Here is a 15,625-nt window from a genome sequence, read left to right on the forward strand (position 1 = left end):
TCCTTCACAACATATCACACACTTAGTTCTGAGCAAGAGTTATTTGCCGCAGTTTAGGTCAAATGTCGTTTTTCTCATGCGAAATTTCATCATTTATATAATATGCGGTAAAGCACAACAGCTGCTACCTCTTAACCGTATGATTTAATTTTTTCTTTATACTAAAGATGAAGTTCACATAAACTGATACTTTATTTGTAAAAAAAAACCTCTTACACAACCCTTAAATGCACTACTGTTGCCAAAGACATTATTCCATCATCAGTATCTAAAGTTTTCAAGGACGCCTGCGTTTTACTCCCTTCTCAAATGAAAATGAAGTTTTCCTGCTGTCGGGAGGAGTTCACAGAGACGAGCTGCTGTAATATTTGAACGCGAGCAGAATTCAGGGTCGTCTGGCTTTTCATTGCGCACAGCGCGGCAGAATGAATGTAGTTGAGATTCAAGGCCACATTCCAATTCAGCTCTTAATGTGAACCCAGAAGCGGCAGAAATGCTTTCTACTGTATGACATTTATCTTTCTGCTGGTTTTGTGTGGCGATATGGAGGCCTTCAGTTGTGTGGGTTGCGAATGAGGGAAAAATCGAAGCGTGGTGAAGAGAGTAAGAGCAAAAAAGAGAAAGAGAGAGGGAATGAGAAAGAAAAATAATAAAATATAAATAGCGAGAGAAAATTAAATAACTTAATGTATTTGCGACCCTAGAACACAAAACCAGTCATAATGGTAATTAAAAAAATATATTTATTCGATTAGTCACAACAAATTGTTTGCAGTATAAAAGTCTTTGTTTACATAATATATGTGAGTTTACTGTGTATAATAATTATGTAAAAATACACACACATACATGCATGTATATATTTAATAAATATTTGCATGTGTATATACATTTTATATATATATAATTGATATTATATATAAATATGTATTATATAAATATATTTTTCTTAAAACTACACATGTTTATTCTGCAAACGATTAGTCGCGACATAAGCTTTCCATTGTCATTAGCTTTCCATTATAGGACAATATTTGCCCGACATTAGGGATGCATCGATATTATTTTTCTTTTGCCAAAACAGATTTAAACAGACAACTATTGGCCGACACCAATATTAACTCATTCCCCGCCAGCCATTTTTTTAAGTTGCCCCCCAGCAATTTTTTTGTGATTTTCACAAAAATTTCTTCTAAAAATAATATTTTATAAACATACAAATATATCAAATGAAAGAACAGACCCTCTGCTTTTAAACAAACTATAAACAAACAAACAAAACGGGAAAAAAACTTTTCATCCTATCTATATTTTTCTCTACATATAATTTAAATATAGATATTTTTCTTTACATTTTTTTTAGCAAAAATCTGAAATAATTGCATTTTCATGAAGGAATTTTGTTAGAGATCAGATTCAGAACGATTATCAAATCATACAAAGAGTTTTAAATTAGTAAATAACGTTTTGGCTTCAGTTTTTCATAAATTGGGTAATCACGGTATTGCAGATTAATATAAAAATTTATCAGGAACACAGTTTTTTTACTGCAAACGTTTTTTTCTCTTAATTGGCGGGGAAAGAGTTAAACACTTGTATAAAATACTATACAGTTGGCTTATTTTATGTCTGCATCAAATTATTTTTACTGAATAATGGATTGAATCTATTTAACATTCAACTGACCAACATAATAAGAGAGGCACAAAGTAAGATAAAATTTTGGCGAATTTTGCTTTTTTTCCGAGATTTTGAAAAAAGGCCAGACCACAAACATTTTCCGAAATAGTCTTACTCTCACCCCTTGACTCACGTGAATGAGTAATCTCTCACGTGATTAACTACGTGATTTACAATTTTTTCCCCATTGCACGTCTGACAAACTATAATTTGTACAGATTTTATTTTGTTTTGGGAAGTATTTAATTATTTTAATAATTATTATTTTTTCAAAATTTTGGATTATGCAACAGACATGCAACTTATTGTTCACGCAGTTAATAAATAAACAATCGGTATGCCGATTGTTTCAAATTCATCAAATTCAAATTTCAGATACAGTGCATCACTAGCCGGGATACAACTATTTTGAAATCTGGAATCGGAGGGTGGAAAAAATCAAATATTGTGAAAATTTGTCCAAACACATATTACTAATGATTAATAAATATATTATATATTTACAGTAGGAAATTTACAAAATATTCTCATGGAACATACATAATCTTTACTTAATAATCAAATTATTTTTTTGGCATTAAAGCTATAATTTTGATCCTTACAATGTTGCTACAAATACACCCTTGCGACTTATGATTGGTTTTGTGGTCCAGGGTCACATTTAGAGAGATGCGTTACTAACCCATAAGCCGATATCTCCACAAACACATTTACACAAACCAGGTTTTATAGTGGTTTGGGTATTGTGTCTTTTAAATAACATGTTGGCTATATAAGAACTGCGTCCACACGCCCTGATCCACCCCAGTGCTTACCATCTGTGACCTCAAGTTGGGCTTTGGCCAGGATGCTGCCCGCCACCGTCAGGGCCTGGCAGATATAATACCCCGCATCGCCCCGCTGGACAGACGTGATGGTCAGATCTCCACCGGGCGACACCGAAAAACGGCTGTTGGGCTGCTGAGGTTGATTTGGAAACATAAGGTTCTACACAAACAAGAGAGAACAAAGGAGAAAAGGTTTGAAGGGAAAGTGTGTTATCTCTCTGAATAGAAACACTCTGCCAATGACATTTTTAAATTAAATAAGTGTTATCAACGCTTTCCCAAAGCTCTACTTTAATATGCAAAATTGCTTGCCACAATGGCTCACCGCAGATAAAGCTCTTTCTAACCAGTACACTAACCCTGACCGTGTGTATAAGCATCCGTTGTGTCTAAATGACTCTGGTAATTGCTCTGGGCATCGTTGTTTACTCACTTTATGTGACAGGGCTTGATATGAAATCTGTTGGAAATGAGGAGGCCGGGTGATGCAAAGCTAATTCACCACCGGCGGTCGGTTTAGACCGTTGGCTAATTACGGGAGATAACGTGCCGGGTTCATTAATAGCCGCCATCGACTGCGCCCTCAACATTTACCCCAGGTTTTATATCCTTGAGATCTCTCCAACCCTTCCTTTCATTTTCTCCCTCTTTCTTTTCATTTCGGAATCCTCATAGCTGACCGGCAAAAAAACAAAACGAAAGGCATTAGCCGGATTCAATTACACGTAATGACTTTAATGCTTCAAATTATGCTCCAAATGATATTTTTCTCCTTCTTTCTCTGGCTCTTTTTTTAATTAGCCTCTCACACATGATGGATGCCGGGTCCATTATCCTCGAGTGTGACTGAGAGGCTTCTGTCTCCTCTAATGACTCAATAACTGCTTTCATTTTGCCTTTTAACAAATACCTTCATATCTTACTTAAGAGAGGGAGCTGGAAGGAAAGGCGTTAGGGTGAGACAGATCCATATTCTGTTTAATATTGGCTGTGAAACTCATAAACGCTCTAGTAATATGAAGGTATGGGTATCTTCAGCAGAAACACAAGTGCAATTTTCAGGTAGCATGGCTGTTTTTTGCCATTTTTATCACCTTTTAGCTTTTGCAGCTCATTTAGTCCAGCTGAGTGACAAATTAATTTTTAACATAAGAAAATTCCCTTTTGTCTCCTTGTTAATATGAGGTCATTAAAACTGTATAATAATTAGACACAGATTGGAATGATGCTGTTGAAGTAATGCAGATGGAGTAGAGAACGTATTAAACTGCCATTATGGGAAGAAATTTCTACCCAACTACACAATTTTACCATCTCTTGTGAAATCGTGCGTTTGTTTCTTGTATAATTTTCATCTTACTGTCTGCATTAGTCCTACATCTCAACTACTAAGCCAAAACTCCAACAGCTCTTTAAAGGTATAGTTCTCCCCAAATAGTTCATCCTCATGTTGCTCTTAACCTGTATCCATTTTTGGTAACACTTTACTTGAAGGGGTGTGCAAGACTGACATGACACCTTTATAAACATGTCATGAACATTAACTCCTTCCCAGCCAGCATTTTTTTTAAGTTGCCAGCTTTTTTCATGATTTTCACAAAGTTTAATGCCTTCCAGAAAATCTTATTCTTAAAATATATAAACTTACAATATATCAAATGATTTACCACCTCTCAAATATGAATAGGTTTCTTCAAAAAACCCCAAATTTTAAGCAAAAAGCTGAGATAATTGCATTTTTGTGAAAGACTTTTGTTAGAGATCAGATCCAGAGCGATCCTTAAAACATACTGAAAAAAAATTATTCATTCAATTTACTCAATTTTTTAGATAAATGGATGCAATCAATTTATTTAACCACAAAAGTTTTTTTGTTTTGTTTTGTTTTTCTAATTTTCTTTGTTTAAATGTTGTCAGGGTGTGGTGATGGATAGAACCCAATCGCAGACAGCTCGTAACTAAAAGACGTTTATTAAATCATAAATACCCTCGAGGGGGCAAACAATGACAGAACTAGAAAATAATCATGACTAGGACAAACAAGGCACACGCAACAGTATCTCACGATATACAATGAACCGGCACAGGACAGCAAACACAATGGCATTAAATAGGGAAAAGTAAACTAGGGAACAATGACAAACAGGTGAAGGGAATAAACTAATCATGAATAATTAACAAGGAAACGAGGGGGCAGGGTCAAGACTTAAGACAGGAGAGCATGCGGTACACAAAACATAAACACAGACCACATGACTCTCCACACAAACACGTATACGGGGGTGTCAGGATCCCGGCACCAGAAACAAGACAAAATACATAATACACTTAATAACATTCGGGATCCTGACAAATGTAGCTTAAATAAATTGATTCCGACCACTAACCTTAAAAAATTGAGTAAATTGAATTAATTTTTTTTTTCAGTGCTGTTTGCCCTAGGGCAGTAATTCTCAAAGTGTGGTCCGCGGACCACTAGTGGTCCGCCAAACCCCCCCAGTGGTCCGCCAAAAGATGACCTAAACTAGGCAAGTGTTCATACAATCGTCATTTATTTAAGTAGATTTTTAATGCACTTGTGAAACTGTGATATCAGTTCTTGCCATTCTGTTTTAATAACGTAAAAATGGATCGGTGGCTAAACCAAAGAGGAGTCAAAAGAAAAGATCAAGCGTCAACTGAAAGCAGCTAAAATCCACAGATCTATTAGTTTTGTAATGTACCAGTTTTTGTTTCCTGTAATTTCAGTGATATTGGACATTAAGGGGAACATTTTTTTTTCAGCATTTAGGCTGTTATGTTTAATTGCAGTTTTTTTTTCACATGTGCAGTTTGTTGTTCATATTAAGCTGTAACTCATTTCACATTTACTTTTTCAAATGAAATAAAATTCATATAATAATTTCTGAACATGGCATTGCATTTGTGTTTAAAAAATTAGTTTTTGACTTAAAACAGTTGAGCTTATCCTTCCAATTATGTTGTTTTTTGGGGGCGTGTTAGAGTGAGATTTTGTTAGGTGGTCCTCAGAAAAAAATTGGAAGATAAAGTGGTCCTTGGGCTAAAAAAGTTTGAGAAACACTGCCCTAGGGTGATACTTCCGGGTTTTATAAGTTGTGGAACACCAAGTGGATAATAGCGGTATTGCAGAAAGCCGTAAATACTCGTCACTGGCAGGTAAGCGTTTTCTCTTAATTGACGAGTTAACATTAACCTGTCAATAGCGGGGAAAGAGTTAAGGAGATTTTATGTACGTTTATGACAACTGTCATTAAGCGCATTCGCTCAATTATCTCATTTTTAATGCAAAGATGACATTGTTTGAGATGTCTTTGTTATGACAACTTGACATAAACCAATACATCGTAACTTTTCATAAATCTGTCATAACAATGACATAGCAGATTAATGATCAAACTTAAGAAACTACTTACAGTAGCTTTATGGGTTAACATTACATTAAACTGTCATGTGGTTGGTTTTGACATTGGCTGTCATGAGGCCATTGTAATTGTGTCATGAATATTTTTCTGAACACTTTTTACCAGTGATACAAATTGAATAAAGTGTCATTGTCAAATGTCAGAGTTAATAGAGTCAAGTTGTTTTATAACAGCGTCATGGATATTTTTCTTGACCTCAACTACAGTGGTACACATTATAGCTAAAGTTTGATATTTAATCTGCTATGTCATGTTTGTGATAGATTTATGACAGGTTATGATGTACTGTTTTTTTTGAGTAGCCATAACAAAGGCATCTCAAACAATGTCAGATTTGCATTAAAAAATACATAATTGAGCAAATGAAACTTAATGACAGTTGTCATAACAGTGCATAAAATCTCCTTCATGTTCATGACACGTGTCATGTCGTGATTATGAAGGTGTCATGTCTTATGAAAACCCCTTCAAGTAAAGTGTTACCAAGTTTTTTACTTTGATGAACACAAAAGAAGATATCTTGATAAATGATGGTAAGCACACAGCTGCTGTAACCATTGACTTTCATTTTGGAGGAAAACAAAGATTATGGAAGTATTGTGATAAATGATAAAAAAGATATATTTAAGTACCCACTGAATTCCATCGTATTTGTTTTGTACTACTATGGAAGTCAATGGTTACAATCAGCTGTGTGCTTATATTTATCCAAATAAAATAGAAAAATCATACAGGTTTAGAACAACAGCAGGATGAGAAAATGATGACAGAATTTTCATTTTTGGGTAAACTATCCCTTTTAATGTTATGTTAGTCTGGTGAGATGACGTTGTAAATTAAAGAGTTATGTGGTCTTACCTGACTCCCCTCTTTCTGCCAAAAGACAGCCGGCTGTGGGCTCCCTTTGGTCTCACAGGGGAAGGTGGCGGTACGACCCTGTGCCACAATTTGGTCCCGGGGCCTGATCACGAACTGGGGGGCAGCTGAGTTGAGAACCAGATACATAACCGTTACAAACTAACACACAACACAACACACACGCATCTGCAGGCACTGTCTGCTGGGGTCACTGAGACACACTTTCATGCATCAGCCCGTTTTCGACAGCCTCTCGGTTTATCTGTTTGGTTTAACCACAAACAGCGAGGACATGGACAGCAACCACAGGGAGCCATTCATCCAGGTGGGGCCATGGTGGGCGGAACTGAATGAATGACGGACAGCTTTAAGGCACGGCCGTGCTGCGATCACAACACCGGAGGGAGGGGTGGGTCATTCCAGTTGGGACACACTTAAGAGAAGTTATATGGATTCCACATCTTGAATCTGAACTATCTGACATTCAAGTGAATGTCTACCCTGTATACAGTACTGTGCAAAGGCCACCATGCGACTATTAGTTGTTTTCATAATGGTATAGTGATCATATATAATTATTTCTCAGTCAGTTTATAAGAATACAACCAGAAAATACAGGAAATGTGTATGTAGTATTAAAGTGTCAAGTATTTAGGGTAAACTCCCCTTCCACTTGAGCAATAGCAGGAAACTACATGATCTCTTAAACCTAAATAAAATTAAATCCTAATTTCCAATTCTAATCGAATGACTTCAGGACTTCGGTCTCCTCAAAAAAGCTCAAGATGTGTTTAGTGCCAAGAGTGTTCACACTAAATACTGACTGATGCCCGAAGAAGACATTTAGTTCTGAAAATTGTTTTGTTTTTAATTTTTTGTATCTTAATAAAAAGAGTGAAAAATAAATTTGGTTGGACATAAAAAGCTGGTGGTTGAAGACTTTTACACAGTACTGTGTTTACCATCATTAGTTTATTGCAAACTCAACAACAACCACAGACCGAAAACTGGAGATGCTTGCTGCTTATATTTTAATGGTCCTCATTCTGTATTCCAAGTACCATCTCGGGTGAACTTCTTACAGAACAAGATGTAAGTGTCACTCTTAGCAGAGTATATTTAACCTATCTACTCACCCAGCTCGAAAACCCAGCCAAACATTCCCGCAGAGCAAATTCAAATAAACCAATTAAACCAAGTACAGTATTCCCTACTTTTTCTGTCCAAGCTGACCTTAAAATGGCATCAAAATTCAGGAAGACGGAGACAAACGTTCCCCTTGACACTGAGTCACAACTACTTTCTCCTTAATGAGAAGGTTAGGGCACAAATCTACCTAAGAAAACAGTGTTGGTTTGTCTGAGTATTCAAACAAAAAGCTTGCGTGGTTCTGAGAAGATGAGCAGTATCAATCACTGGGGATTTATAGTTGATATGTTTAAAAGATGGACATAAGTCTCAGCCGAGACGTTAGGGCTGGACAATAATGCAATATCAACACTGTAAAAAAATTCTGTGGAAATTGCAGCTGGGTTGCCGGCATTTACCGTAGATTTAAATGTATGTTTTTTACTGGCAACATTTTGTTCAAAGTTAAATGAACATTAAACATTTACAAGTCTTTGTCTTTACAGAGTAAAACTAAAAAAACAGCATCAAGCAAAACATTCTGGGAAACAAAATCTGAAGCAAAAAATAGAAAAAGGTTAATGATGATTTTTGGTTCCCAGAATGCTTTGCATGAGGCTGTTATTGTTTAGTTTTATTCTGTAAAGATAAAGACTTGTTAATATTTAAAATTTATATAACTTTGAACAAACTCTTGCCAGTAAATAACATAAATTTAAATCTACGGTAAATTACCGGCAACCCAGCTGCAATAACATTGTAATTTCTACGGAATTTTTTTACAGTGAATATATTTCAAGTGTGTTTTTCAATATCCGTGATATGGTTTCTAAACACATTTCCGATATTTTAATATGCCTTAGAGCGTCCCGCGGCCATTCACATGTCACGTCTAAAAACAAGGCACTTCTTCTAGGGATTTGCCGATAAATCGGCAGATGATGCTTGCTATGCTTTTTAATGAATTATGGTGAAATGCCACTGCACTGCAAAAAAATGACTTTCAAGAAAAACATTTCTTAGTATTTGTGTCTTGTTTTTAGTAAAAATATCTAAAAATTCTTAAATTAAGATGCTTTTCTTGATGAGCAAAACGACCCAAGAAAATAAGTCTAGTTTTTAGACCAAAAATATAAAATGTAAGTGATTTTGTGCATAAAACAAGCAAAAAAATCTGCCAATAGGTTTAGCAAAAAAATCTTGAACTTCAATTATAAATTCAAGAAAAATTCAAGAAAAATTTGCTTACCCCATTGGCAGATTTTTTTGCTTGTTTTTATGCACAAAATCACTTAAATTTGACATTTTTGGTCTAAAAACTAGATTTATTTTCCTGGGTCGTTTTGCTCATCAAGAAAATACATCTTTATTTAAGATTTTTTTTATATTTTTACTGAAAACAAGACAAAAACACTAAGTAAAACTTTTCTTGAAAGTTATTTTTTGGAGTGTAGTACATAAAAAAGCTGTGCATAATATCGGCTGTGCGATTCAAAATTGTTATAGGCCATGTGTTATTAGTGTGTATCGGCATTTATCGCCCCCATCCCTAGCTTCTTCCTTCCAAAGCGCGCTCCCGTGGCGTCTTTCTTAGCTTAGCAAGCATGAGCTGCACTCTCCGGAGATGGCAAGGAAAACTGAATGGATCCTGATTGGATTTAAATCACTCATCTGTAACTCGCTCATCTGTACCTTAGCAGTTTATCTTTACTTTTTTAACATTCATACCCCCACCGGATTTATACCGCACCGTCCGAAATTTTAAAGTAAATCAGCAATAGAAAATTTGGCCATAACGTGCAGCCCTATGAGATGTTTTAGCTCACCTAAATAAATGCTACCGTCAGAAATTCTGGATTAAGAACATCCAATCAATCATCTCAACCCAAAAAGTGCACTGCACATACTATTGTTAAAATTTTTATACTTTTCAGTCATGTGGTTTACCGTAACCCAATATTTCAGTCCAAAAAGAACGATTACAAAAACAGATCATTATGTCCCCCTGTTACTTTTAGACCTTCGCACATTAATCTAGATGCGGGACGGCAAGCAGTCGAGTTCTTTAAGAGAGGGAACCATTACTCATGGCACGCCTATATATAAAAAACAAAAGAGTCAGATCGTAAAAAGAAAACTCTCCCCTCCATTTTAAACCCCTTTACTGTCCGTGCAGCTGGCAACTGAGAAAGTCTGCAAGTGTTGGTGATTTATGTGGCTGACCCCCCTTTTGTGAAGCGGCACTTGACTAACGCTGACACATTCAGGCACGTTACAGATGGTTGCAGATTTATTGCCATCCCAATCTGGGCGTGCAATGGCGCGGGCACTTCTGCGAATTTGGGCATCACACAAAAGATTTAAATCACGGTTTGGCCCTGTTTTGTTCTAAGCTTTGCCGCACCAGCGCAAGTGGGCACAAAAGATGGACTTATGCAGACGCGACTCACTCAAGTGATTGCTTAGTGACTTGGACGTTCAACATCATTTTTCGGTCGAGTGCTAAAGCCTAGTTTGGCTAGCTTTGTGTGGACAGGAGGAACATGTACACAAAACGCACACCAAACTTCTTCCTAAATTCCAAATTTTCCCTCTTATGAGTATTTATGCCTTGCGTTTTTAATCCTCATTGGGAGGCATCTGTTGGGAGAATACAGCTCAGTAAGAACAGAATGGATGATGTTCCCATATTTAATTCATGACGGATCACATCTGTCCTGTGCTGGGGAGACTAAACACGCTTTTGAGAGATGTAAATAAACACTTGCACAAAACACACAAGAACAACAGGACATTCTTTCTCAAATTTCCACATAAACAGAAAAATTAAAACCTTGATGACTAACTAAAACCTTCTTAAAATGCTAAAAATGTTTACTTAAAAAACATCAAAATTTTCTGTACAGATGGCTTTGTGTTAACAAAATACTATTCACACAACTAATAAACTTTATAAGCAGTACTATCATGACAGAGATCTTTAAATAGCAAGTTAGTACATTCAAAGGTTAGTAAAGGTTAAAAATCTACTCTAATGTTACCTTAGTTAAGACCTACTAAGTACATTAGGTTAGGAAAGGCAAAACTAAAGCTGTTATTATGATTAGGGTTAGTTCAGGACTTGAGATACAGCAGCATGTGTGTGTGTGCTTGTGTGTGTGTGTGTGTGTGTGTGTGTGTGTGTGTGTGGCAGGATTACGAAATAGGAGAGGGATCACATGCGATATGGAGGAGTGATTCTGATGGGTACTTACCGACAGGGCGAGCTGAAGACACAATGGTGGAGTGAAGTAAACGAAAAATGAAAAAAGAACAAAAGAAAGACACACAAAGAAATAGGATGGACGAACAAGAAAGGGAAAAAAGTAAGAACAAACAAAATCAAATTTAGAATGAACAATGGCAATGTGTTTCGGGCACATTATTTCAGCACAGTGTCGGCATTGAAAACTGATTTCACAGAAGAGATGCAAAGACAAAAGAAGATTAATGCTTTCGAGTCATGTAATTTCACGGCTAATATTGCACTTCATTGTAAGCTGGAATCCTCCAATATCACAAAATATGAATCTGGACTAGCGCCTCCTGGTGACAAAACAATGCAATATCTATTGTTATGGTGCGTTCAGGACAGTTGAGCAAAACCAACATGCCTGCTTGCTCTCCTCCCTAACTGAAAGGTTTTTTTCTTCCAAAGTCATTACAATTGGGGGCTCGTCCAGGATAAAAAACAGGCACTCTGCTGTGAGATCAACTTCACCTGCATTAATGAGGTCTATATACACTTCACCCAGTGAAAAAGCTGAACCAGCAAGACAGAATGTAGGCAATATAGAAGGAGAGAGAGAAAGAAAAAAAAAAAGAGAGAGAGAGAACTAGCTGACAAAGAAAAGCAGAGTTCATATTTAATGCAGTAGTGCAGCTGTCGAGCGGGCTGATGCCATATTGACAATAAGAGGAAGCAATCACATTCAGAGTGCCGTTCTCCTCTTCTTTTTCTTCTCTATCTCTCTCTCCTGAAAGGATGGCTGGGTAAAATCCCTCCACTCTGCATCTCCACACACATGCACTCTGCCAGCTTGTAAATCCAGCTTTCAAAAGGGCTGAAAATTGCCGCCAGTCCCCATTGGATGCTCTGGACCCTCTTGAAGGCCACAAACCCCCCTGTGAGATACTAAAGCCCTCCACAGAGCATCTAAGCAGTTTGATTTAATGTGGTGAGGAGAGAAGGGAGATGGGAAAGAGGTGGAAGGGGAGAGAGTGAGATTACGGTGGGAAAAAAAATGTTTTTATTAACCTTGCCCCACCGGGTGGGGATTTTGGAGGTCGGTCTGCACCAGTAAACTGTGAAATGGTTTTGCTGGTTTGAGCTGGAAAGCTGTGGTGGAGATAGTGAGTGTGTGTGTGAGGGGGGGATTGGTGTATTCCATTCTACGGGGTGTAAATAATAAAAAGGATTCGTGCTCATGGCAAGATTCCCCACACCTAAATTACACTTCAGGAGTTCATTTGCAGCCCGCCAGGAGGTTATCTCAGTCTTTTAGACCCAGGCAACAACAAATACGTTATACAGCTATCGATTTCCAGTAAGGAGAAGAGTCAAAAACTCAGATCAGCACAAATACAGTGTTAGGTTTCTTTCAAAGGACAAGACTGCAAAAATGACTTTCTTAGTATTTTTGTCTAAATACAAATATCTAAAAATTCTTAGCATTGTCTTGATGAATAAAATAGCATAAGAAAATAGTTTAAAACAAAACATATCAAATTTAAGAAAAAAAGTTTTTCTTAAACACTTAATTCAAGAAAAATTCCAGACAAATTTGCTTACCCCCATTGGCAGATCTTTTTGCTTGTTTTATGCACAAATTCACTTAAACTTTTATAAATGTTTTGTCTTTAATTTAAACAAGTCTTATTTACTAAGACTTTATTTTTTCTGCATCTTGATTTAAGAATTTTTAGATATTTGTATTAAAAACAAGACAGAAATGCTAAGTAAGAAAGTCAATTTTTCCAGTGAAATAAGTAAAACTTAGTTTAAAAACAGTAATTAAGATTACAATGACTACCTTGAAACTTCTGGTTTAGCCTACAGGTATTAAGACAAGACATATTTTTGAAAATCAAAAACTTATTTTTAATTTTACACCGCAAAAAAAGACTTTCTTACTTAGTATTTTTGTCTTGTTTTTAGTACAAATGTTGAAAAATTCTTAAATCAAGATGCATTTTTTTTAATAAGCAAAATGACCTAAAAATCAGACAAAAAATATCAAATTTAAGTAAATAAATTTGCCAATAAGGTAATTTTTCTTAAATTAAAGGGGACATTTCACAGAACTTTTTTAAGATGTCAAATAAACATTTAATGTCCCCAGAGTACGTGTGTGAAGTTCTAGCTCAAAACACCATATATAATTTATTATAACATGTTAAAATTGCCATTTTCTGTGTGTCCTTTTATATGCAAATGAGCGGATTTCTGCACTAAATGGCAGTGCCGTGGTTGGATAGTGCAGATTGAGGGGCGGTATTATCCCCTTCTGACATCACAAGGGGAGCCAAATTTCAATTATCGAATTTTTCACATGCTTGTAGAGAATGGTTTACCAAAACTAAGTTACTGGGTTGATCTTTTTCACATTTTCTTGGTTGATAGAAGCACTGGGGACCCAATTATAGCACTTAAACATAGAAAACGTCAGATTTTATGATATGTTCCCTTTAAGTGTTTAAGATCAAGAATTTTTCTTACCCCATTGGCAGATTCTTTTTTGCTTGTTTTATGCACAAATTCACTTAAATTGGATATTTTTTGTCTAAAAACTAGACTTATTTTCTTAGGTAATTTTTCTCATTAAAAAAATGCATCTCGATGTAAGATTTTTTTTATATTTGTACTTAAAACAAGACAAAAATACTAGTAAGTATTAGTAATAGTAGTAATAGTAAGAGACTGCATTTGTTTCTTGAGATGAATGTCTGAAATGCTTTTATATTTTTGAAAGCAACTAAACCTTTCTGCAGATAAGTGTGGGGGTCCCAGATGTTAACTGACCTCTGACTGTGAGGGTAGCGGACGCCTCCATTTTGCCCACTCGGTTCTCCGCTATGCAGGTGAAAGTTCCTTCATCGCTCGCTGCTGCCTTCTTTATCCTCAGCACATAATCATCCTTATCATATTTAATATCATACCTGAAACACAAAAGACAGGGAAGTTCATATATGAGAGTATTCACAATATAGCACTGCCTCACATACAGTATGAATAATGTATTTATTAAATGCCATCTTTCCGTTTGGAGTTCATGACATGTTAACAATAACACTTAGCAACATAAATACAGTAAAAACTAGGAATGGGTGCCACGTATCTGTTAATATATAAGTAATATTACAGTATCAAATGCACAGTACAGTAGTACATATCACATGGGTCAAGTATGGAAACAAGCACAAGCTACAGCAACAATCTTAATATGCAGCAAATGTCCATTTAAATTGACAGTGCATCATAGCAGACGGTATGTTGAATACCAGATGAGGGAAATCTAGTATATTTAGAACTAAAAATCACATTACTGACAGCGAAAGATCAATTATTCAACAATGACACACACTCTATAGACAGCGAGGAAGCTTTCAACCAGAACCGCAGATGCTTTTAATATTTATGAGGCGTCCGATGCGTGCGCAAGACACAGAGAGAGAGATGGAAGTGGGTGTATATGTGAGCTAATAAGAAAAGCAGGCTGATTCCAGGTCAGAGGGATTTGAGATCCAGCTTTATTGATCTGCACCTCTCTGGCATCTCCAGGTACTTCAGGACCGTGTCCTGGAAACTGACAGCCAAAGGTGATGAGCTGTGTGTGTGTGTGTGTGTGTGTTAGGTGAAAGTACGGTTGAGAAGTTGACAGGCCTTGCAGGTTGCCCTGCTTTGTAGTATGCAGCTATAATTGGGATTTCTTGTGTGTGTATGTGTGAGTGTGGTATAGTAGTTTCTGTCTGACAGCTAGACAACACACTGTCTGCCGTCTGTCACTTCAGATCCACCCTTCTGCAGAGCTGCGGTGCCACGTGGCTTTGAAAACGGTCTGATACTTGACACTGACTACCAAATGATCATCACCATTCTCACATATGCTATGCTATTTAGGAGGAAAATACATTAGAGAATTATAAAATAAGTCTTGAGTTAAAGGGATAGTTCACCCAAAAATAAAACTGAATGATTTACTCACTATCATGCTGTTACAAACATGATATAAAAATGTATAACATACACAAAGAAAGCTATTTGAGGAATGTTTGTAACCCAACCGATCAGAGGCCCCATTGTATTCCATACTGTAGTATTCTTTTTTCCTACTATGGAAGTCAATGGGGCCTCTGATTTGTTTGGAATCTTTCTTTATGTTTATCAAAACAAAAAAATGTTTACAGTTTGGTAACAACATGAGAGTGAGTAAATGATGACAGAATTTACATTTTTGGGTGAACTATCCCTTTAAAATGATTATGTTAAAGGGAAACACCACCATTTTCAATATTTTACTATGTTCTTACCTCAACTTAGACGAATTAATACATACCTATATCTTTATTAAATGCGTGCACTTAATCTTTGTACAGCACGTCGTGAATGTGTTAGCATTTAGCCTAGCCCCATTCATTCCTTAGGATCCA

At 36.3% G+C, this 15,625-nt stretch overlaps 1 protein-coding gene across 6 annotated transcripts in view; it reads right to left on the bottom strand.

Moving 5' to 3' along the window:
• Positions 1–15,625, bottom strand: part of robo2 (roundabout, axon guidance receptor, homolog 2 (Drosophila)) — a 460,836-nt gene that overhangs the window by 60,651 nt on the left and 384,560 nt on the right. For all 6 annotated transcript variants that reach the window (XM_065280537.2, XM_065280534.2, XM_065280539.2 and 3 more), the window contains exons 6-8: positions 13,998–14,134; positions 6,809–6,933; positions 2,496–2,667 (exon numbers count right to left, since the gene is read on the bottom strand). In XM_065280537.2, the coding sequence (XP_065136609.1) occupies positions 2,496–2,667; positions 6,809–6,933; positions 13,998–14,134 (434 nt within the window). The remainder of the gene's footprint in view (positions 1–2,495; positions 2,668–6,808; positions 6,934–13,997; positions 14,135–15,625) is intronic.

Source organism: Paramisgurnus dabryanus, chromosome 8 (assembly GCF_030506205.2).
Source record: "Paramisgurnus dabryanus chromosome 8, PD_genome_1.1, whole genome shotgun sequence".
In the NCBI taxonomy this organism is placed as follows: domain Eukaryota; kingdom Metazoa; phylum Chordata; class Actinopteri; order Cypriniformes; family Cobitidae; genus Paramisgurnus; species Paramisgurnus dabryanus.